General features: G+C 39.7%; 1 protein-coding gene across 2 annotated transcripts in view; it reads left to right on the top strand.

The window, feature by feature from the left end:
• The window catches only part of cabcoco1 (ciliary associated calcium binding coiled-coil 1), a 70,994-nt gene that overhangs the window by 41,847 nt on the left and 4,896 nt on the right, over positions 1 to 24,251 (top strand). For both annotated transcript variants that reach the window (XM_048551381.2, XM_048551382.2), the window contains exons 5-7: positions 2,873 to 2,945; positions 11,354 to 11,473; positions 11,565 to 11,696. In XM_048551381.2, coding sequence (XP_048407338.1) covers positions 2,873 to 2,945; positions 11,354 to 11,473; positions 11,565 to 11,696 — 325 coding nt within the window. The remainder of the gene's footprint in view (positions 1 to 2,872; positions 2,946 to 11,353; positions 11,474 to 11,564; positions 11,697 to 24,251) is intronic.

The following is a 24,251-nucleotide window of genomic DNA, read 5'->3' on the forward strand; positions in this document are numbered from 1 at the left end:
AATATCAATTAAAACTCCACGAGGCCTTGAAGACTTGTTCTCTGACACTTACCGCTTTAAAATCATGATTCCAGAAAGACTGACCTACTTAAGTTTTAATAAAACAGAAATTGCTGGAGAAATTCAGCAGATCTAGTGGCATCTGTGGGGAGAACGCAGAGTTAATGTTTCAACTCTTCATCAAAACCAGGTGATAATGATTTTTAAAATTTTTGAATGTGTTCTTCAGAAGCAGTTGCCATAGTGGTTGCCATTACATCTCTTTTTACTTGTCCAACTCGATCCCAAATCCTTATATTTAATACTACTCAATATTATTTAGTGAGCTACTCTTCAAACAATGAACCTGAAAACTTTAAAACTGACTAATATTCAGATTTTTCTTTACAAGTTATCTGCCTGTTTACATCCTTCTTACCCCACACATTTTTGTTTATACATGTTTCATTTTCAAGATTGCACTGATGTGTGACATTTCTTTATTTTTTTTTCTACTGATCTTCTTCCCCTGTTTTAACCTTCTCTGAAAATGTTTGCACCTTGGCTCCTTTACACTCTCGCCATGGCATTTGACTATTTGGCAGGAGAATTGGAAATTATATACACTTAAGAGGGAAGTTAGTGAATAAAGAATGCAGATACCGTTAATAATTGAAGAGGTCAATTAGCTGAAGGAAAATCGGAGGGACAACAGAGTTTTCAGAAATCTCTGTTCTGGGGAAAATAAATTGGTTGACGACTGATCGTAATCATTTAAAATTACTGTGTGTTTGTAGATCTTCAATCACCCACAAATGTATTCTGTCTTCATGTACAACTCCACTGTGTTGCCAAGCAGTGTAATTACAAAGGCATCACATCCATTCATTTCTATTCATACCTCATCTTACAAATGTGTTTCTAGCAAAGATTATTGATTGGGGATGGGGAACGCTGTGTACACCTCTGCCCAGCCCAATTTAGTTGTGTTGGGATCAACTTCTGGGTCTCACTGCACATCTGTTCGAACCCTGCCAACCAAGCACTGAGTAGGTAGTGAGCCTGTAACCTTATTAATCTTAAAAATTCAACTGAATGGAAGGAGTCCATGTCCAAATGCAACAAGACCTAGACAGTATCCAGACTTGGGCTGAAAAGTGGCATGTAACATTCATGCCATACAAATGCCAAGCAATGATAGACTCTTTAACAATTACCCTTGACATTCTATGGCATTATCATCTCTGAAACCCCAAGTATCAGCATCACTATCTTGGGGCTTACCATTGACCGGATATGAAACTGGACTAGTCATATTTATTGTGGCTGTAAGAGCAGGACAGAAGCTAGGAATCTTTAAGCAGGTTGCTTTCCTCCTGACTCCCAAGAACCATCCACTATCTGCAAGGCATAAGTCAGGAATTTCGTGGAATAATCTCCATTTGCCTAGATGAGTGCAGTTTCAACAAAACTCAAGAAACATGACACTATTCAGGACAAAGCATCCAGCTTTATTCGCTCCACATACATTCCTTACACTACCAACACTCAGTAGCAACAGTGTGTACCACCTACAAGATGCACTGCAGAAATTCATCACAGCTCCTTAGACAGCACCATCCAAACAATTCCATTGAGAAGAGCAAGGGTAGCAGATACATGAAAACATTGTGATAATGCTGTCACGTTAAAAAGGTTAGTTTGTCCTTGGTTTTCGTTTTTACGAGAGTTTGTAAAGGCACAGTTGAAGAAGTGGTTAAAGAAGTCAGCCTAAGTCAACAATCAGACGATGCCTTTAGGCATCTAAAATAGTTGTAATAATGCAAAGGGAGTGCCCAGTTCTCTCAGATCAAGCTTTTTTTTTAGGTGCAGCAGTCAGAAGCTGTTTGAGTCCCATAAAGGTTGGAACTTCAGTAAAATGATTCCTAGCTGCTACATTGTCTGAAATCTCTCTTAAAGTAGTTTCCTCCTGAATTGGAGAATTGCCTGTAAGGATCTGTGTCTGAATTTACCTTTTTGCCAAGGGGTGTGTTTAAGGGATATGACTGTATTGGACCAGATCATTATTAATAGGCACTGTATCTGTTATTTGCTTCAGTTTTCCAACAGTTAAATTCTAAATTCCTCTTTCTTTCATCTGTATTTTAACTAGTGTTTGAATAAATTGTGGTTTGCTTAACGTTGAGTAGTTTGACAAGTTGCATCATATCTAGAACGCGCATTTCACATTGACCTTTAAAATAAAAGATTAGGGTGTAGGCGACCTTCTTATAATATTTTGAGGGGTTCTGAGTCTGCACAAACTCTCTGAAAAGCATCTCACTCAAACTCAGGCCACCGCATCCTAATGACCCTACATTTTGCCATGGTTAATCCTTCTCGCCTGCACACCCCTAGAACTATGGGATTGCAGCATGGCTAACCCAGCTAACTTGCACATCTTTGGACTGTGGGAGGAAACTGGAGCACCTGGTAGAAACAGAAACAGACATGGAGACAACATACAAATTCCACACAACCACCAAGGGTGAAGGTAAGCCCAGGTCCCTGGTGCTATGAGGCAGCAATGCTAACCATTGAGCCACGATGTCACCCTAGATAAGTGCTGGCCTAGCAAGTAATCCCCACATCCTTTGAGTAAAAGCTTTCTGCCTTAATTATCAGATTAGTATTTACATGATCAGCAAATAAAATCGCTTGCCTCAGGCCATGTTATTTAAGTTAATAATTATGGTAACTTTCATTTTGTTGTATCTGCTTTATTCCCTGTGTTCAATAATTATTTCGTTTTCATGCTACATTTTGGTATAATTAAAATATTTTTAATATGATGCTTTGTACTTTTACTTTTTAAAAACTTGGCGTGAGTTTGCATTGATTTTTTTTTCTCCAGTTTATTTCAGCATTACAAACTGTATGAGTTTCTTTACACTCAAACTCCAGATATACAGATTCTAGACACGAAGGTCAGTAATCAATAACTTCCTTTCAACTAAAATCCCTCCATCAATTTTCTGTTCTCCCTTGTGCTGGAAGTAGGAATTTCATCACGATTGTTCTGCTACAAGCCCAAGTATGGTTAACTAGACTGGGAATTTAATATGGTACCTTCTTTCTTTTATGGTTTAAATGTTGTGCCTACCCTTGCTCAGCCATTAAGTCATTAACATAATTTAACGTTAATACTTTAAATTGAAGTACATGTAATATCTGAAAAGCAATATATTGTGAAACACTTAGTATCAAAGGAATGGTTTATTTTATTTGTAAAGTAAATTGGAGCTCTTTATGTATTAATTCATATATTTGATAATAGGAGCCCAATCCCAAAAATAGACTTAAAGGCTTAAAAGGATTGTGGTTTTTCTTTGAACCACATGATGGAATGTTGTTTTTGGAGAAAGACTAGTTTCAATGCTTGGCTTAAAATTCAGCATTTATAAGCTGTTGTTTTTGCTAATATAGAAATTCCAGATGCCAGTATTCATAGCATCTTCATTTTAGAAGAAGGGCACAATTGACACTGTAGGGAAGAAAAATATTATTATATGAAGAGTATCAAAGGAATTACCTTTATGAAGTTGAGGCAATTGAATGATCTTTGCTACTGGAAATTTATTTTCTTCAGTACACTTATTTTAAAATATGTTGTCAAGTAGGCAGTATCATCCTACTCTAATTCCAACAGCTATGATTCAATCCATAAAATATTTGTGTCCAGTGGGAAATTTCCTCTTGCTTTGGAAACTTGATCAAAAACAATCCTCCTCAGAAGAGATAAACAAAACGTTCATAGGTTTGATGATCAGCAGTTATTTGACGAGTGGGGGGAAAAGAAAGTTAATTTTCCTATGTGCACGTTTCTTGAATTTCAGACTGTTTCTTTTCGTGGTTCAGAGACATTGGCACACGAAGTGCAGAACTGGCCCACTCTAGTTCAAGGAAATAGTCTAATAATTAAAGGAAGGGCACTGAACTTTGGATAAGGACCAGAGTTTTTCCTGCCTTTGTTAAAATCACCCTTCTGAGCACTTAAGAAATTTGATCAAAGAAATAAAAATCTTAACTCCTCTAAACTGTCAATATATTCATCAAAATGTTTGGCAGAAATTTGACTGTTAATTCTGAAAAACAGTTGTTAAATTTAAAAAGAATACTATCAAACTAAAATGAGGAATGATAAAATTGTTACATGTGTTGATGGCTTGATCTGAGTTACTTTAAAGAATAGAAGAATTTGAGAGCCGTAGTGTTCTTCAAGCAGAGAGAATTCTGTTTTCCTGAAACAACAAATCAAGGAGGCTGTCATTTAAAATAAATCACTGGATAAATTCATGAAGCAAATGTTACAGTATGAGCTAAAGTGAGTATCACTAATAAGTTTGAACAGTTAAAGAATACATATATGGGAATTAAATTGGTTAAATTGCTCTGTGACACTTGAAATTAACTCATTGAAGTGCCTTCAAGACATTTCAATTTGGCGCTTTTATTTCTTACTGCCTGCTCCCACCCTTGAATTTGGTGCACAACCACTGTGGTGTGCTCTGAGATCCCTTTATTTCTTGATCAGTGCAAGAGAAATGTAAATTTGCTTTTTTTATGTCCTTAAATTGTTTCATACAAGCTTTGCCTTCTATCTAGGTTTAGTTGCAATAATTTAAATGGGATTGCAAACAGGTTATGTTTATTTTGGAGAGTATCTATTAAGAATGTGTTTTCTTTTAAATTCTCAATCACGTTTTAAATGAATTAGTTTAATATTAATAGTTTAATTTCCATATTTGCAAAAGGAAATTTCATATTTAGAAAAGAGAATTTTATTTGAAAGGAATTAATTCTGTTACCAAGCACCACAAGTGTAGAAGGTCTCTGAACACTACTAGATTTCAGTACATTACACGTTGATGTAGTTTTTTTAAAGCACTATACTCAAAAGAAGCCATATTGCTTTAAGTTCGTGACAGTGATAGGTTGTTATTTTATGATTAATTTATTTCTTTCTTTCAGAGTGTAGTGACTTGTAGTTAGTTTCTATAACAGTAAATATACTCCTTAAAATTTAATGATCCAGACTCAGATTGCAAAAGGATTGAGTTAGAAATCTGTGCTTTTAATTTGCAACAAAATTAATTCTTTATTAAATTGCTATGACAGTTTAAAGGCTGTAAATAGCCTATAAATAATTGGAATGGGGGATCCTTTTGAATAAAGGATTGAAGTTTCTGAAAAAGATACTCTGCAGAGAATATTTAATGTAACATTTAAATTTCACAGTGTGAAACAAAACAGGAAGTGCTGATCAACATGATTTCATGCTCATGCAGTATTAGTATGTGCATTGAACCAGGAAGCATTGATGTTTCAGTTGTCTAGACACTGGACAAGAATAGTCTGTTAGAAAACAGAAGAGTTCCAAAGATTTGCAATCCTGTGGGAGAAGACATTTCTCCTCATCTCTGTCTTAAATGGGCAACACTCATTTTTAAAAGTGAATGACCCCTAGTTCTAGGTTCTCTCGCAAGAAGAAATATCCTTTCCATAACGACCCTGTCAAATTCGGTTTGGCTCTTCATATGTTTCAATCAAATTGCCTTGTTTTAAGCTCTAACTGCTATAAACCTAAACTAACCACCCTTCCAGGTGCTAGTCTAGTAAGTCTTCTCTGCACTGCTTACAATGGATTTGCATCCTTCCTTAAATAAGGAGATCAATACTATACACATTTCTCCAGAGCTACTTACACCGTTGACCTTCTAACTGAAGTGTAACCTTCTATATTCAATGCCTTTTGCAATAAATGATCACATTCTATTAACTTTCTTAATTACTTGCTGTACATGTTATTACTAACCTTTTGCAATTCATACACTTAGGTGCTCAACTCCCTCTGCATTTCAGAGCTCAGTAATCTCTCACCATTTATACAGTATGCCAAAACTGGCAAATTCACACTTTCTGACATGATACTCCATTTGTCAGATCCTTGCCTACTCACTTAATCTATCTATGTCCATTCATAGCCTTTTTATGTCCTCTTTACACTTATTTTTATACCTATCTTTGAGTCATCAATATATTTAGAAACCATACCTTCCGTCCCTTCATCCAAGTAATTAATACAAATTGTTAGAATTTGAGGCCCATGTACTAATCTCCTTGGCACATCACTCATTATGTCTTGCTAACCAATAAAAAGATCCATTCGTGCTTACTCTGTTTCATTTTAGCTAGCCAATTTTGTGTCTGTGCCAGTATATTATCCCCTACACCATATACTTTAATTTTTAACAGTAATCTTTCAAGTGGGATCTTATCAAATGCCTTGTAGAAATCTAAGAATTATATTTTCTCCTTTACCCATATGATGTGTTATTTCTTCAAAGAACTCCAATAAATTGGTTAAATATCATATTCCTTTTACAAAGCTATGTTGACTTTGCCTGATTACCCTGAATTTGTTTTATAAATGCCCTGTGATAACATCCTTAATAGCTTCTAAGTTTTCCCAATATCGTGTTAAACTAGCTGACCTGTAGTTTCCTGCTTTCTGTCTTGCTTCCTTGTTGAATAAATGAGTTACATTTCCTATCTAATGAAACTTTCACAAATTATGGGGAATTAGAAACAACACATCAACTATATCACTTCCTTTAAGAACCTAGAATGAGGTCCATCAGGACTGGAAACTTTGTCAGCCACAGCTTCAACAATTTGCTCAGTCCTGCTTTCCTGGAGTGCGTGTAATTTTGTGGAGTTCTTCCGTTCCTAACACTTCTTAAATTACTTACAACAATTTGTATGATGTTACTTGTATCCCTTACAGTGGGAAAAATAATGTGACACACCGATTCAATTCAACTACTATCTCTGTATTTTCCATTATCAATTTCCCTAGACTTAACTTCTGTAGGACCATCATTCACTTTGGACTCTGCTAACTCTTTGCTTTTTTAAATATTTATAGAAACTCTTATCTGTTTTCTTATTTCTGACTAGATTTCACTTATACTCTTTTTTTCCCGCCTTGTCAATCTTTTAGTCATTTTCCTGTTTTTTAATATTCTATCCAATCTGCTGATCTGCTACCCATTTTAATACAACTATTGGCTTTTTGAAGTTCAAATCTATTTTTAACTTTATTAGTTGATCATGGATGGAGCATCCTTTCCTTTAAAATTTTCTTTCTTGTTGGATTACATCTATTGTGTGCATTCTGAAATAACCATTTGTGTTTGCCATGCATCAATATTGAACTATCCCTGAACATATTTGTCAGTTCTCTGTTACTGTGCTCTTATAATTATCTTTATTTAAATTCAAAATTCTGTACTCCGATTCACTCTCTTCGCCATCCAACTGAGTTTATAAAATAATCCTAATATATTGCATAATATCAGGTATAGTATAGCCTGCTCTCTGGTCAGCTCCAGAATGTGCTGTGATTAGAAACAATCCCTAAAACATTCAATGAACTCTTTGCCTAGAATGATTTTGTCCATCTGATGTTTTTCAGCCCATATGTTGGTCAAAACCCTCCACAGTTAATGCAGTACTTTTCTGACAAGCTTCCATTATGTCTTTCTTTACACTCCAACCTCTTATATAATTATTGTTGGGGTGCCTGTATGCCATTCTATCAAGTGACTTCTTGCCTTTATCATTTCTCATCTTTCCCAAAAGCAGTTCTATGCCCTGAGTTTCTAAATTGTAATAATCTGCGTTTGCTGTGCTAATACCATATTTAATTAACAGAGCCACCACTTCACCTTTCTCTAACTTGTGGTCCTTCCAAAATGTGATGTACCCTTCAAAATTGAGGTCCCAGTTGATGTCATCTTGCAGCCTTGCTACCAAACCGTTTTTATTTGTTTCTGTTTGTACTGTCAGTTCATCTGTTTTGTTCTTTGTTATGTAAAGTCAGATCCAGAGCCTTTTGCTTTGCCCTTTTGAGTTTTGTAATCTGTGGCCAAATCTGATAATTTATTCTCCAATATCTACTCTCTATCTCTTCTTGTTTCAGTTTGTTTATCATTTGCTGTGTTAATACCTTTCTTGCCTTGTCTCTACTCTTTAATTTTATTACATTTTCCCAAATTTAATCTCTACCCCCACTGTATAGTTTAAAGCCCTCTCGACTTCCAAAGTTATGTAGCTCAGTCGAATGTTAGCCCCAGAACGGTTCATGTGTAGACTGTCCCAATGGTGCAGACCTCACTTTCCCCAGTATTGATCCCAATGCCGTATACTTTTCCCACACTAGTTTTTGTGGCACTCATTCAAGTTCTCTAATGTTATTTGCCTTGTGCCAATGTAATCATGACTCTGGTATTAATCCAGAGATATTTTCTTCTGGGGGTGCCTTTTTTAAAAAATTTGCTGCTGGCTCCTCATACTGACAATGAGAACCCTGTGTCACTGATATCTACATGGGTCAGAATATTTGTGTATTTCTTCCCCACTTGGAGTGTCTCTTTAGCACCAAACGTGTGACTTGAACCATCGCAGCAGGCAGGCAGCATAACCTGTTGAGTTCTTTGTACTTGCTGCAGAGAACAGTGGCAATCCCATCACTATCCTGTCCCCTAAAATTCACTGCAATTCTTTGTTCCCCTCACCTGAATGTCCTGCAGCACAGTGCCAAGGTCAGTTAGCTTATCCAACCTGCATTTCCCACTCTCAACCAAACAAGCTGAAAGCACCCAAAACCTGTAGAAAATTACTTAAGAGGGAGCTTGGTGATTTTGCAGAGAGAGATGTCTGAAGTAAGTTGGATTGGACTGATCTAGGTAATGAAGTTGAGCTCAGGAGTACATTAAACCCAGGTCAAGGCTGTCGTAGGTGGAATGCATCATTCTGGGCCTTTCCGTCACATTGATAATTGGGTGCAAGCCACTCAAGATCTCCTATGCCTTCAATTTGTATTCTAACTCTGTTGCAAAAATGGGAGCAGCACACTAGGGAGAATCTTCTTAAAGTTCTTTCATGGGACATGGACTTCACTGGCTAGGTGAGCATTTATTGCCCATTCCTAGTTGCCCTTGAAAATATCTATCTCCTTGGACTTCTGCAATCCATTTGTAGTGAATAGACCCACAGTGCTGATAAGAGTGTTTCAGGATTTTGGCCCAGCCACACTGAAGAAGTGGCGATACAATTCCAAGTCAAGACAGGGATTTGCTTGGAAGGGACCTTGCGGATAGTGGTGTTCCTTTGTATCTGCTGCCCTTGTAACAGTCATTTAGCACAGAAACACACCCTTCGGTCCAACCAGTCCGTGCCTGTCATAATCCCAAACTAAACTAGCCACACTTGCCTGCACTTGGCCTGTATTGATGTCAAAAGACACAAAAGGAATGATGGGTTGGATTTGAAGATAGCCTACAATGAAAAGCTTCAAAATATGTAAGATTATAGATTGGAATAAAGTACTTCTGGAGATTCTGTTGAACAAAAAGGGCAGAATGTGAACAAAATGACAGTGATCCAGAATGAGGGCAATGTCAAATGAACGAGGAGAAGCCAAGTGAGAACCATGGAGAAATTGCACTTAACAAAGTTTACAGGAATGTAGTTATAAAATGTTGTTATAAACAGAAAGAAAAATTGAAATAAATCAGCAAGCAAAAAAAGGTTCAAAGATGCCTTTTTAAAAAAGAACAAGGAAATATTCACAAATAATAGCTCTTGCTTTCAGCTCAGGAGAGCTAATAGTATTTTGTTTCATTTTGGGGGGGAGAAAAGATTCATCATTAGAAAAAAAACTGCCAGCAGCAGGACTGAAATCTGCAATCAACCTGACTCACAGCAAAAGCAGATGCCTTACCAGTTTGGCCATGCACTCACATGGTGATGCTCTGACATTATAAAGTCTAATGTCATTGGACATTAAAACCCATGATTGTAGTATTCCACTTGGATGTTCTCGTCCCTGGACTCATTCATGTTCCTTCATTTTCTCCGTGCCAATTATTTTTACATCTTATTCCTCTGTAAATTTATTTACCTCCTCTGTACATTCCTCTTCAAATCCAGGCATTAAACCATAGCTTGTCCTTTTAGATGTTTGTTGTTTTAGGTTTGGAAGTTGTTGTGTAAGAAATATTGGTAAATTTTCCCATAGACGGCACACATTGTAGCTACTGAGTATCGGTGGTGGAGAGTTTGGGGGTGAGGCCAGTCAAGTGGGCATCTTTATTCAAGGAGGTGTCAACCTTTTTGAGTGTTGATGCTACCCTCATCCAGGTAAGTGGGAGTATTCCATCACATTCCTGACTTGTGTCTTTGTGTGGTGGACAGCACTAGGGAGAAGAGAACATTTTTCAGGATTCCTAGCCTGTGACCTGCTCTTGTAGTCACAGGATTTATGTGATTAGTCCAGTGCTGTTTCTGGATCAATGATAACCTCAGAACATTGACAGTGGGTGAGGAATTCAATGATGGAATTGTCCTTGACCGTCAGAGACGATGATTAGATTTTCCCTTGCCAGAGATGGTCATTGCCTGGCACTTCTATAGCATGAATGTTACTTACCACTTGTCAGTGCAAGCCTTGATGTTTGCAAGTTTTGCTGCCTGCAAACATAAACTGTTTCAGTATCTTAGGGATAACAAGGTGTAGAGCTGGATGAGCACAGCAGGCCAAGCAGCATCAGAGGAATAGGAAATGCCCAAAATGCCAGCTTTCCTGCTCCTCTGATGCTGCTTGACCTGTCTTCATCCAGCTCTACACCTTGTTGTCTCAGATTCTCCAGCATCTGTATTTCCTACTATCTCAGTATCTTACAGGGTGTGAATGGTGCTGAAGATGTCATGAGCAAGCATCCCTGTTTCTGACTTGATGGAGAGCAGATCGTTGACAAAGCAACTAAAGATGGTTGGGCTTAGGCCCCGACCCTGAGGAACACCTGCAGAGATGTCCTGGAGTTAGGAAAGGAAGAATTGGTGTAGGTGCCTGCATAGTGGAGAAATAGAATTTTCTGAACAGAAGCCAAAGCATAGCAATGGCTCGAAGTTGATTTTGCAAATATACACTTGAGGCAGCAAAGAGGAGGAAGCATGGCTGCGATTAGTGAAATAGTAGACACATATAGGCCATTGATAGCTGGGGGAAAGTCTAAAAAATCCGAAGGAAATCCCTACAGAAAGGATTTGGCTGAAAAATCTGTGGAAAAGCGAGCAAGAAAGCTCAAGGCAGGGGTAGCTCTCACTTGGTGCAAATTCTTTGAAGGGGTTTTATAATATAAGTACGTACATATGCAGGGTTTCTTTGGCACAAGATGTGACACTGTCTTATGTGGTTCTTTTTGACCAGGGGACAAAGCCTAAATGTATGCGTACGAACCCTAAACTAAGATGTTATTCTTGTTTTAAGCTTAATGTAGAAGTCATCAAATCAGTTGATCCTTTCCCTTCTCCGCTGGAGGAGAGTTTAACCTGGGATATCTTCTCCTCCTACGTTTTGCCACAGTCACCAGAGGAGTTCATAGAGGAGGTACTGTCACATTTTCTCAGCTACAGTTAATCAAGATCCTGTTCACAGATACCTGTTGCTATAAATTATCCACTCTGCCAATTTTTTGTAGGCTGCAGTGGAAGTTGAGGAGAGCAGTGAAGAAGCCCAGATCACACCTGTGGATCCTTTGGCAGGTTACACCATAGATGATGTCAAATCAATACTGGGTGAAGTAACAGCAGATGTGCTCAGGAATTTACAGGTTTGCAAATTTGTCTTTTTTTAAAATAATGCAAAGTCAAAAAGAGCTTGCATTTGTATTTGTGGTGCCCACTTGGAGGCAGTTCTAGTCCCTTGCAGTAAGGAGACAACATTGTATGGTGGGCATGAAGCATTTTATGTTCAGAAGAGGCAAGAGAAGGTGAGAGCAAAAACTAGAGGGGTGCCAGTGTTAATAAAGATTTTGTTAACAGCTATGAGTTCAGGATTTCACCATGTCAAATACCGAAATTAATTTCTGTAAGTCTGATGGTTTGTGGCTGATGCACTAGTGACCGTGAAAGTAGCTGTCTTTCAAAATGTTATCATTACTAAAATCTTTCAGAGAACATTTCCCACTCATGCCCGGTTTGGTCTAGATGTATCTCTGGTCCTACACATCGAGTGACTTCTAATACTGTCTGTGCACCTGAAGGTGGGCTGCATTTGCTGTCAGTAACTGTTGTTCACAGCCCAATATCAAATCAAAAAATAAAGAAGTTTTTGCCCAGCTTCAAGAAACAACAATGAGACAAAAAGCTGAAGTTTTGGATGTATTATTTGAGGGACGAATGTTGGTTAGGGAGCCAAAGGACCTTGCTGGTCGTCTTCAAATAATGTACAAAGATTATGCATTAGGGCTATACACTATACGTACTACCACAAAAGTAGTCCAGTCATAGTAGGGTTCCTTGGATGAGGAGTGAAATTAAAATCCAATTTAAAAAGAGGCATATAATAAATGCAAGGCTACTAGTGTGACAGAAAATGTTTTTTTTAATTTGTTCACCAGATGTGGGTGTCTCTGGCTAAGTTAACATTTATTGCCCATGCATAATTAGCCTTTAGGAGATTGTGGTGAGCTGTTGTATTGAACTGCAATCCTTGGGGTGTAAGTATGCCCATTGTGCTTTCATGAACAATGGGAGTCAGAAAGGAAAGTCTTCAGAGAATGACACTGATGGAGATACTGAATGAGTATTAACAGCTTAAATTTGAATGTAAAGATATAATTAGTAAGCTCTTAGATGACACAAAAATTGAAGGTGTTGTTGACAGTGAGGAGAATGATCTTAGGCTACAGGCTGATAAACCGGTAAGTTGAGCAGAGCAATGGCAGATGGAATTTAATCCTGATAAGTGATTCTTGCAATTTGGGAGGTCTAATAAGGGAAGACATACACAATAAATGGAATGTTCATGGCAGTCTTGCTAAAACTTCACAAAACTTTGCTTAGGCCGTAAATGGAATAATGCAATTCTGGTCACCACACTAGAAAGAACATGATTGTACTGGAGAGGATGAAAGGATGTTGCTTGGGATGAAGAGAAACTAGATAGGCTGGGTTTGTTTTCCTTGGAGTACAGGAGGCTGAGGGGGCTGGGGGTGATCAGATTGAGATACCAGGAATTATGACAGATACACAGTAAATCGTGAGAATCTCTTCCACATGGCAGTCTTGTCTAAGACCAGAGGCCATAGGTTTAAGGTGAAGAGCAAGTGGTTTAGAGGAGATCTGAGAAAGAACTTTTTCACGCAGAGGGTGATGAAAGTGTGGAATGTGATACTAAGAAGGTGTTGGAGGCAGATAGTCTTGCAATATTTAAGAGGCATCCGGATGAGTACTTAATGGACCAAGTGCAGGTAAATGGGCTTAGTGTCATTGGTGTTTGTCGGTCAACGTAGACTTGGTGGGCTGAAGGGCCTGTTTCTATGATGCATGACACTGTGACTTTAAATATATTCAAGAATGTTAAAAAAAAATGCGGGAAATAGCAGACTGACTGTGATCTAACCGCAGTTTTTAAAACATTCTTGGATATGGAAGTCTGGCAGGTTGCCAAATCCTATAATGTGGGATGAAATGAGTGTTGACCAAGAAAGGTGCAGTTTTGCTAAAGAAAGCTAACATTACTATGTAAAAGACATGTCGTGCCTGACAAATTCATAGCGTACTTTGAGGGAAAAAACTTGAATGTATTGATATAGGAAATGCTGTGCTTGTTGCGCGTATGATTTTCAAAAGTTGTTTTATAATTAGCTAGACAAAAAACTTGTGAATAAAATTAATCACTCATATTAAAGAAAGTGAGTAAGTGGCGCAAGAAGTTGTTTAAAAGTCAGAAGACCATGTAATGTTTACTGAATATTTTATGAAAGAGTACTGTTCCACAGCGATTAGCAGTGTTACCACCATTGGTTTCCTCAATATGTGTAGTCTGATTTTGATTGTGAAATGTGCATTATCACCCTACCCTATACAGTTTTGTGCTCTGTACAATTTTGTCAATGAAAAATTGACCAGAGATTTGTGCAGAACACACCAACACCTATACCTTAATTGTTGATATGTACTCCCACACTACAGAGTTCTCCACCTCTTCTACAATAATTAATTTATATTTAAACGTAGTAGTAATTTAACATTTCCAGGTTTCAGGCCTTAAATTTTAATGAAAACTAACGCTTGGAACTGTTTATATAGTATGAAATAACAGAAAGCTTCAATACAGTAGAGTTGTCTGTTTGTGTAACAGTTTAAAAGAGCTCAGCACTTTCTGGTTATCCCAGTTATTAACTTATGATTCGTGCAACTTAGCAAATGAGGAAGAAACTCAGTGATTTTGTGCAGTTTCCTGATATTGAAATAATTTGGGTTGTTGCTGAGAAAAATAGACCCGGCAAGCTACTAATCTAGAAAAATGTTGATAAACAACCACTATCCTCTAATTATCTTCAGGACTATATCAACAACTTTTTCATAACAAATCGCTACACAATATACTTTGGCTTTCATTAACAGGGGGATTGAGTTTAAGAGTTGTGAGATCTTGTTGCATCTCTATAAAACTTTGGTTAGACCGCACTTGGAATACTGCGTCCAGTTCTGGGCGCCCTATTATAGGAAAGATGTGGATGCTTTGGAGAGGGTTCAGAAGAGGTTTACCAGGATGCTGCCTGGACTGGAGGGCTTATCTTATGAAGAGAGGTTGACTGAGCTCGGTCTCTTTTCATTGGAGAAAAGGAGGAGGAGAGGGGACCTAATTGAGGTATACAAGATAATGAGAGGCATAGATAGAGTTGATAGCCAGAGACTATTTCCCAGGGCAGAAATGGCTAGCACGAGGGGTCATAGTTTTAAGCTGGTTGGTGGAAAGTATAGAGGGGATGTCAGAGGCAGGTTCTTTACACAGAGAGTTGTGAGAGCATGGAATGCGTTGCCAGCAGCAGTTGTGGAAGCAAGGTCATTGGGGTCATTTAAGAGACTGCTGGACATGTATATGGTCACAGAAATTTGAGGGTGCATACATGAGGATCAATGGTCGGCACAACATTGTGGGCTGAAGGGCCTGTTCTGTGCTGTACTGTTCTATGTTCTATGTCTATGTTCTATACTGAAAGGGGCAGGTCACAGCTGTGCTCCAAACTCCAAATTAGAGTTCGGGTTACCAATGAGCTGTGTGACAGTAGGTATAAAGTATGGTAACAAATATTTTTATTTAAAATATCAAACGTGCCTCAACCCAACTTGTTCTCTAAACAGTTGTTTTATGTTTATTGGATGTGTTGTCAAAAAAAAATACAATATCTATAAATCCATTTAAAATTAGTTCATTGGAAATTACATAAAGTTAACAAAATATCACGTTTTACAGTTGAGGATTTAAATCCTTAGGTGCCTCATTCTAAATGCAAAATTGGAACATTTACCAAATATGACAGCAATAAAACATTTGTGATCTTTCTCCACTGTCGTTGCCAGAAGCTGCCTCGAGTTTTGGTGTATTCCTCAGCACGTAGTCAAATGAAATATGCAACTGTAAACATTTATTTTAGAACATTTCTTTGCTCTGCAAGGACAATAAGGTTTGGCAGATCAAAGAGTTTCTATCACCGAGTTTGTGGTCTTAAGGGCACAGGAGATGTTAGCCTCAGTATGTTTTCCATGGAACAGCCTGTAGGACCCAGGCTTTGTGTTACAGAGCTGTTCAGGACTTGGCTCAAAAAAACACCCCACCACATCTATATCTAGAATGTCTTTTCAAAGACACAGCCAAGAAGGAGATATGTGGCATTCTCTTCACTGTAGCCACCTTGAGGGCAGTACATGGTGGCATTGAAAGCCCAGGTGTTCATGAACAATTTGATGGGGGCTGTCCTTCTCACTATTAGCTAAGCTACATCTTGGTACTCATTAGAATGTTCTGCTGATCACTTTGATGGCTTTTACAGTATGCTCAGGGAACCACGCAACAGGATCGACTGACTCTTTTACTCACAGGCGCTTGAGCACCTTGTGTCCTGATCATTATCTGATGGACTTGTGGTCAAAGGTGTTTTTCTGAACAGACTTTTCCACAAGGGATAGTTTCACATTTGATGTTGTAAAACAAGGTGAAAATTTCAATCCTACAGGATAACTCAAAAATTTGTGTTTCCAATCTAATTGAAAACATCAACTATAAGGTCCTTCGCTTTAAATTTTAAATTTAGATGTCAATATCCCATCCTAATGAATTAACCACTCCTTTAAGAGGAATCCTAATGTTACTTTGCAACAGGAACGTTTTACTTCCTATTTGTTTTTTTGAAATGCCAGTAGTTGAACTCCTACTGATGAAACAAAGTCCAACCCAGTGGCAGTTTGCGAGTTAAATTAAGGTTTACTTAATAAATATTGGCCCGGATTTTCCACTGGATAGACAATCTGTGTCAGCATTGATAGAAGTTGGACAAGGAAATCCTGCAGAATCCCTGATGTGGCACACTTCAGAAGAATTGCTCAGGAAATGGAATGTTCCACCACGTAATTTCTTTATGCTAGGCTCACCTTAAAAGTCTTGATTTAAACAAGAGATTCTGGATGGTTCCAGTGAAATTAAGCAAAGTTGATACTTTGTATTTAATAGCTTAATTTTTGAATATAACTCCTGAGTACATATTGACTGGCTCTCTATTTAGCATGTGCACCCCAACCATGACTCGCTCAGACTCTGAACTAACAACCCACTTCTGCCCTTACCTCTGGGAACAGACAACACCCCCACCCCTTGCCTGCCACCCCCACTGGATCTGATTCCTCCCACATTGCATTACTCACTTGACACCTTGTGTACAACCGACTTTGCACCATGCTTGTTTCCTAGGTGGAAGCCTACTTATTGGACAATCTGTCCCTTAGCCATCCAGCATCTCATCTTTGGCAATGTGTCCCCTACTCATCTGTTACCTTATCCCAGAACTCTACCCCCTCCCCAGGCTGACACTCTTCGTAACTGGCATTCTACTTTCCTGGCACCCTATTGTCCTGACACCCTATACCTCCTTGATCATTTGACGCTCTACCCTCCCAACATCCTAACATCACACTTACCTTAAGTACTTTGGAGTTTGACAACAGCTGTCAAACATTGACTGTCAGGACCTTTAAATGTCAGGATATGTCAGCTGATTACTGCAGAAAGGGGGTTTGGTTTGCCTTTCTCAAACAGTTTTGTACTATCAGAATGGCTCTCCATTTCTGAGTGAAATCTCCTCTCAGACATGCAGAGTTTCCTTTTTTCATAAAAGGGAAGGACTGGAGTGGCAATCTGCCTGAGATGACCATTCCTAGGAAATCTGGACTAATCAGTTTAGCAGGCTGAAATGTGACGTATATGCTGAGGGTAAAATTGAACTTGTTGCTATCTCACATCCAAACACAGATGTATGCACATGCTTATAGACATGCACAATGAATCCCCAAAAGTCCTTATCAATCATTCAAAGGGTCTTTTTCATTTGCCTTTGCAAGTTGTTTGTTTATTGTCTTATAATGTTCTATTGTGTTGTTGGTAAACCTTTGTTGAAAATTGACTCTGATTCATGTTCAAACTCAATTTTAAGTGCTCTGCTGTGGTTGTCCTCCATTGTGCCTGTTTCAATGAACAACTGAAACAAGAGCAGAATGTTCTCCCAGTGTGCCAACCAACAGTTGTCCCTTGATCAGTGTCACCAAAGAACAGATTACCTGGCCATTTAGCTGTCCGTTGTTTGCAAGACCTTGTTCTGTGCAAAGCAGCTGATATTTTTGCTGACACACAATTTTCAATGATATTTATGAGTAAGACCCTGTGATGGTGCCACCAACATAAAAATAGAATTCCAGGGACAACTGGCCAACACTGATGAGTTATCATTTTAAACAATACTGGTAGTTTAGAATTTACTGGCAAGTTAGAATGTGTGCAATTTAGTAAATTTGATAAATATTTGTCTCACTCATTACCTGACCAGGGCCTTCCATTCCATATGATCCCCTCTTTCGTAGCATACCAATCTCCTGAAGTGTAAGCAATCTTAGATGACCTTACATAATGCTTTAGTTCTCGCTAGATTTTCTCCAAGATCTAGATGAAAACATTAAAATGTCTGCATGAAATGTACTAAAACACTTTGAAAAATTGTGCTAATTGTTGTATCAGGAACGGGACTAGCATACAGAACAAAGAAATTCAGCATAGACAACCTCATAAACCAATGGGTAGGGGCTAAAGCTGTAAGTAACTGGATTAAATTCTTCTTCTGGACTGTTGAAGCCAGGGCCATTTCAAATTTGCAGTCTGGTTTATCAAATAAAATTTTATGCTGCATTTTGTGGGCCACCACATGTTTCTTTTACAGACTCCATTATTGAAAGTACTGCAGGTGCAACATTCTTGGCCCTAATATTCATGTTTTCACATGTTTCTGAACTCTTCATTGGGAAATCTCCCTCCATTATTGGTGAGGAGCTTCACTGGCATCCCATGTCGAGAATCTATATATTTCCCCACAATTTTGTTGGTAATCACATTTTTCCCTTCATTGTGTATTGTTATTGAAAAGTTAAATCAGTTCACCAAGTTTACAAAAGACAGGATGAAAATAATTTCTGTCATTGTCCAATACCTTTAAGTTAATGGTAGCTATTATATTAAAGTAACATCTCAGTGCGAGGCTTAAGATAGGGCATATGGCATCTTTTGTCACTCATTTCAGACTTCTCCCTTCTCACTAAATTCTTCTATTACTTTTGTATTCTCTTCATCGATTACAACTGCATGTTTTAGCAGGATTTTTTTAACCTTTACAGGATAGACAAATTGTGTGAATAACTTACTTTTCTTTGATTGTTGACACCTGATGCAATTAATATATTTCCTAAGAACTTGAGAAATTTCAGGTTTTATTAAAGAAATACAAAAAAGGATTCGGGCCCTGAATAATGAACTTGCTGAAGGCTCTGTTTTAGTTTGTCAAGAAGCCAGTTCATCTTTGCCAGGGCCACTATGGATGCACAATAAATGCTGTCCAAGCTAGAAACGCCAACATTGCATGAATGTAAGTAAATAAAAAAGCTCCAGTCCTTTTCAATGTCTGTGTAAGTAACATGCCTACGCACCACTTCCAGGAAGTTTGTTTTTAGGTGGTAAGGTAGGTTCTGAGACCGTTACAAATAGTTTACAGACAGATATTGATGGGTCAAGTAAATGGGCAAAAAGCTGTCACTTGGAGTATAATGTGGGAAAATGTGAAGTTGGTCATTTTGGAAGAGAGAACAAGTATTATTTAAATGGAGAAAAACTGCAGAAAGTTGCAATGCAGAGGGACTTGGGTGGGACTTGTGCATGAAGCACAGAAAGCTGGCACAACCAGTGTAACGGGTAATCAGGAAGGCTAATGGCATGTTGGCCCTTATTTCAAGAGGGTTGGAGTGTAAGCATAGGGAAGTCATACTGTAACCATACAAGGTGCAAGTAGACCATACCTGAAGTACTATTGACAGGAAAGGTATTATTTCATTGGAGGTAATTCAGAGCAGGTTTACAAGGATGATTCCTAGTATTGAGGAATTGTCTTTATGAACAGGTGGGATATTACTGGAATTTAGAAAAATGCGATGTGAACTTATTGAAACATAAAAAGATTCTTAAGGGCTTGACAGGTAAATGGTGAGAGGATGCTTCCAGTCGTGGGAGAGTCTAGGACCAAAGGGCATAGACTCAAAATAAAGGGGTGCCAATTTTAGATTAAGATGAGAAGGAGTTTCTTCTGTCAAAGTTGAATCTTTGCTACTCCTTGCTGCAGAAAGCTGTGGGAACAGAGCCCCTGTGTATATTTAAGGTTTGAGATAGATAGATTCTTGATTAACGGGGGAATCTGATTAGAGGAAAGCATAAGAAATTGGATATGAGGAATGTTGGATTAGCCATGACGCCATTGGATGGCAGAGCAGGCCATGGGGCCAAACCGTAAATTGCCTTCTCCGAAGGACTTTGGTGAATCTTCAACCTGTTCAAAAATGTTATTATGCACCTCGAGAGCTGATGGTGTTTGAACCTGAGCCTTCTGGTCCAGGGATAGAGACATAACCATTGTACCACCACAAGAGGGCCCTCTACAGCACAGCTGCTGACCTATTTGAGCTGAGATAACAAGGTGTGGAGCTGGATGACCAAAGCAGGCGAAGCAGCATCAGAGGTGCACGAAAGTTGATGTTTCGGGCCTAGACCCTTCTTCAGAAATCAGACGTATTTGAGCTGTGCATTTGGCTCATCATAGATTGTTTTGCTTGAATCATATTACATTTCATAGTGTACAACTTAAACAGAGCTCACTGATAGAGTCGTAAAATCATACAGTATGAAACAGACTCTTCAGTCCAACTACACACTGACCATGTTACTGAACGAAACTAGTCCCATTTTCCTGCTTTTGGCGCATATCCTTCTAAACCTTTACTGTTTATGTACTTAGCTAAATGCCTTAGTGACAGCCCTAATCCAACTTTTAAGTATCACAACCAATGTATTTTAACAAGATTGATTGGTGCTTTGCAACATTGAACAAGACCAACCTATCAGAACTGCGGATGCTGTAAATCCGGAACAAAAACAAAGTTGCTGGAAAAGCTCAGCAGGCCTGGCAGCATCTGTGAAGGAGAAAACAGAGTTAACATTTCGAGTCCGGTGATCCTTCCTCAGAACTGATAGTGGTTGGGAAAATGTCAGTTTATATACAGAAAATAGGGAGGTGGGTGGGGTAGAGAGTAAACGATAGGATAGAGCCCAAAGAGAGAGAGAGAGACAACTGGACAGACAAACGATCAGGCTGGGAAGGTGAATATTTGTTAATGGGGGCTGTTAGTGACTAACAACAGGGGTGTGTAAAAGCAAGCTATGTGGCAACAAAGCCTGCTGTGTGGGGTAGGGGGCTGGGACATGGGAGAGTTTAGGCCCAAAAATTATTGATGAAGTTTTCCAATTCCAGACGAGAGAGGGAAGCAGCACTGACGAGTCCGGAGGGCTGTAGGGTCCCCAAGCGGAAAATGAGGTGTTGTTCCTCCAGCTTGCTTTGGGCTTCACTGGAACACTATAACTGGCCAAGGAGCAGTGTGGAAGTCTACGCTTTGTATCCCCATTGTAGAGGAGACCACATTGTGAGCAGCGAATGCAGTAGACTAGATTCTGGGAAGTGCAGATGAAGTGTTGCTTCACCATATCCAAGGATATGTTTGGGCCCTTGGATACTGGGGAGGGAGGAGGTAAATGGGCAGGTGTTGCGCCTTTGCCGGTTACAGGGGAAGGTGCCGTAGGGCTGTGGGAAAGTGTTGGGGGTGAAAGAAGTGTGGACCAGGGTGTCCTGGAGGGAACAGTCTCTGCAGAAGATGGACGAGCAAACGGAGGGGAATATGTGTCTGGTGGTGGCATCTTGCTGGAGGTGGTGGAAATGGTATCTAATGATCTTCTGGATGTGGATGCTGGTGGGATGGTAGGTGAGGATAAGGTTAACCCTATCGCTGTTGCAGGAGGGGAGAGAATGGGTGAGTGCGGAAGTGTGAGAGACAGGTCGGACCTGGTTGAGGGCTCTGTCAACAACGGATTTGGGGAAACCTTGGTTGAGGAAGAATGTGCGGACGTTTCAGAGGCTCCCTTGTCAAGGTTGGCCTCACCTGAACATATGCGACGGAGACAGAGGAACTGAGAGAATGGGATGAAGTCTTTACAGGAAGTGGTGTGAGAGGATGTATAGCCCAGGTAACAGTCGGAGTCATTGGGTTTATAGTGGATATTAGTGTCTAGTCCATCTCCGGAAATGGAAACAGAAATGTCGAGGAAGGGATGGGAGGAGTCAGAGATAGGGCAGGGTGCAAATTAGAGGCGAAATTGATGAAGTTTTCCAATTCCAGACGAGAGAGGGAAGCAGCACCGACGATATCATCAATGTATTGGAGAAAGAGTTATGGATGGGGGCCGGAATAGGACTGGAATAAGCAATGTTCCACGTACCCGACAAAGAGACAGGCAAAACTAGGGCCCATGCGGGTACCCTTGGCAACCCCTGTTACCTGAAGCAAATGAGAGGAGTTGAAAGAGAAGTTGTTGAGGGTGAGGACAAGCTCAGCCAAGGGGAGGAGGGTGGTGGTGGGTGGGGATGGTTCAGGTCTTTGCTCCAGGAAGAAGCGGAGAGCCCTAAGACCCTACTGGTGGGGAATGGATGTGTAAAGGGATTGCACATCCATGGTAAAGAGGAGGTGGCTGGAGCTGGTCAACTGGAAGTTTTGAAACTAGCATAAGGCATCAGATGAATCACCGGATATATGTGGCTAGGGATTAGACCAGGGTGGCGGCAGGGAAGACCGAGTCATGGCAGGAAGGGATGAGTTCTGTGGGGCAGGAGCAGACTGAAACAATGGGTCTGCCTGGACAGTCCTGTTTGTGGATTTTTGGCAGGAGGTAGAAATAGGCTGATGGAATTGGGGAACTATTAGCATGGAAGTGGAGGAGGAGGAGAGATCACCGGACGAAATGAGATCCGTAACCATAATGGATACAGTGGCCTGATGTGCCATCGTGTGGTCATGGTCCAGGGGAATGTAGGAGGAGGAATCCGAGAGCTGGCGCTCAGCCCTCCGCAGGGACCTTTCCCTCCAGGACACCCTGGTCCACACTTCCTTCACCCCCAACACCTCCCCACAGCCTTATGGCACCTTCCCCTGTAACCGGCAAAGGTGCAACACCTGCCCATTTACCTCCTCCCTCCCCAGTATCCAAGGGCCCAAACATACCTTCCAGGTGAAGCAACACTTCACCTGCACTTCCCAGAATCTAGTCTACTGCATTCACTGCTCACAATGTGGTCTCCTCTACATTGGGGAACGAAGCATAGACTTGGCGACTGCTCTGCAGAACATCTACATTCTACTCGCAAAAAAGACCCTAAACTACCCGTTGCCTGCCACTTCAATGCACTACCCTGCTCCCTGGCCAACATCCGTTTCTGGCTGTTAGTGTTCCAGTGAAGCCCAAAGCAAGCTGGAGGAACAACACCTCATTTTCCGCTTGGGAACCCTGCAGCCCTCCGGACTCGTCAGTGCTGCTTCCCTCTCTCGTCTGGAATTGGAAAACTTCATCAATAATTTTCGGGCCTAAACTCTCCCATGCCCCAGCCCATACCCCACATACCAAACTTTGATACCACATAGCCTGCCACTACACACCCCTGTTGTTAGTCAGTAACAGTTTCCTTTAACAGCTATTCGCCCTCCTAGCCTGATCGTTAGCAACTCCTTTGTCTGTCCAATTGTCTTTCTCTCCCTTTGGGCTCTATCGTATTGTTTACTCCCTACCCCACCACCTCCCTATTTTGTGTATATAAACTGACGTTTTCCCAGCCACTATCAGTTCTGAGGAAGGGTCACTGGACCCAAAACGTTAACTCTGTTTTCTCCTTCACACATGCTGCCAGACCTGCTGAGCTTTTCCAGCAACTTTGTTTTTGTTCCGGATTTACAGCATCCACAGTTCTTTTGGTTTTTATCGTTCTACCAATGTGTGTCTTACTTCCTGCAATGGGCCTTTTCTGCATTACTGAATCAGGTATTAGTAAACTGACCACATTTTCTAATCATATTTAAATAAAAATATGCCTTTAAGGCACAGCTGCAAAAAACCAGCCAGTTGGAGAACTGTCTGCTTTGGAAAGCTTTTAGCCTTTTTCACTCTGGAGCATTTCTCAAAGAAGCAGAACATTACACCCCTTATAACTTTTGCATTTTTGAAAAACTCTTTGGATTGGTGCCTAGAATGTAATGGATTCTTGCAAAACTGATTACTTACTGTAACTAAACCATAGTTTTTTCTATAAATAAACTTTACACCACCCCTAATGTAATATTAATTCTACTACTCTGCCAAAATCTCTCATTTGAAACTATTGTCTTTTGTTTAAATGCCTCCATGGCTTCACCCTCCATATCTCTATAACCTTGTCTAGTCCCACAATCTCTCCTCCCTCAATCTCTCCATTCCTGATTTCAGCATCTTGTACTCTTTTTCTCTTTATGTGCTGCATAATTAATGTCCAGCTAGCAAAGTACTATGCTTCAAAATTTCTTCTCCAGTATCTTCAATATGTATGCTATATAAGTACAAGTGATTGTTGTAAAGATGTCTGTATAAAATGTTACTGTGCCAAAGACTTTATCATCAAAGTGTTCTACTCAAGGCACATCTGTGCATCCACGATAATCACTTC

This window comes from Stegostoma tigrinum, chromosome 20 (genome assembly GCF_030684315.1).
Source record: "Stegostoma tigrinum isolate sSteTig4 chromosome 20, sSteTig4.hap1, whole genome shotgun sequence".
Lineage (NCBI taxonomy): Eukaryota > Metazoa > Chordata > Chondrichthyes > Orectolobiformes > Stegostomatidae > Stegostoma > Stegostoma tigrinum.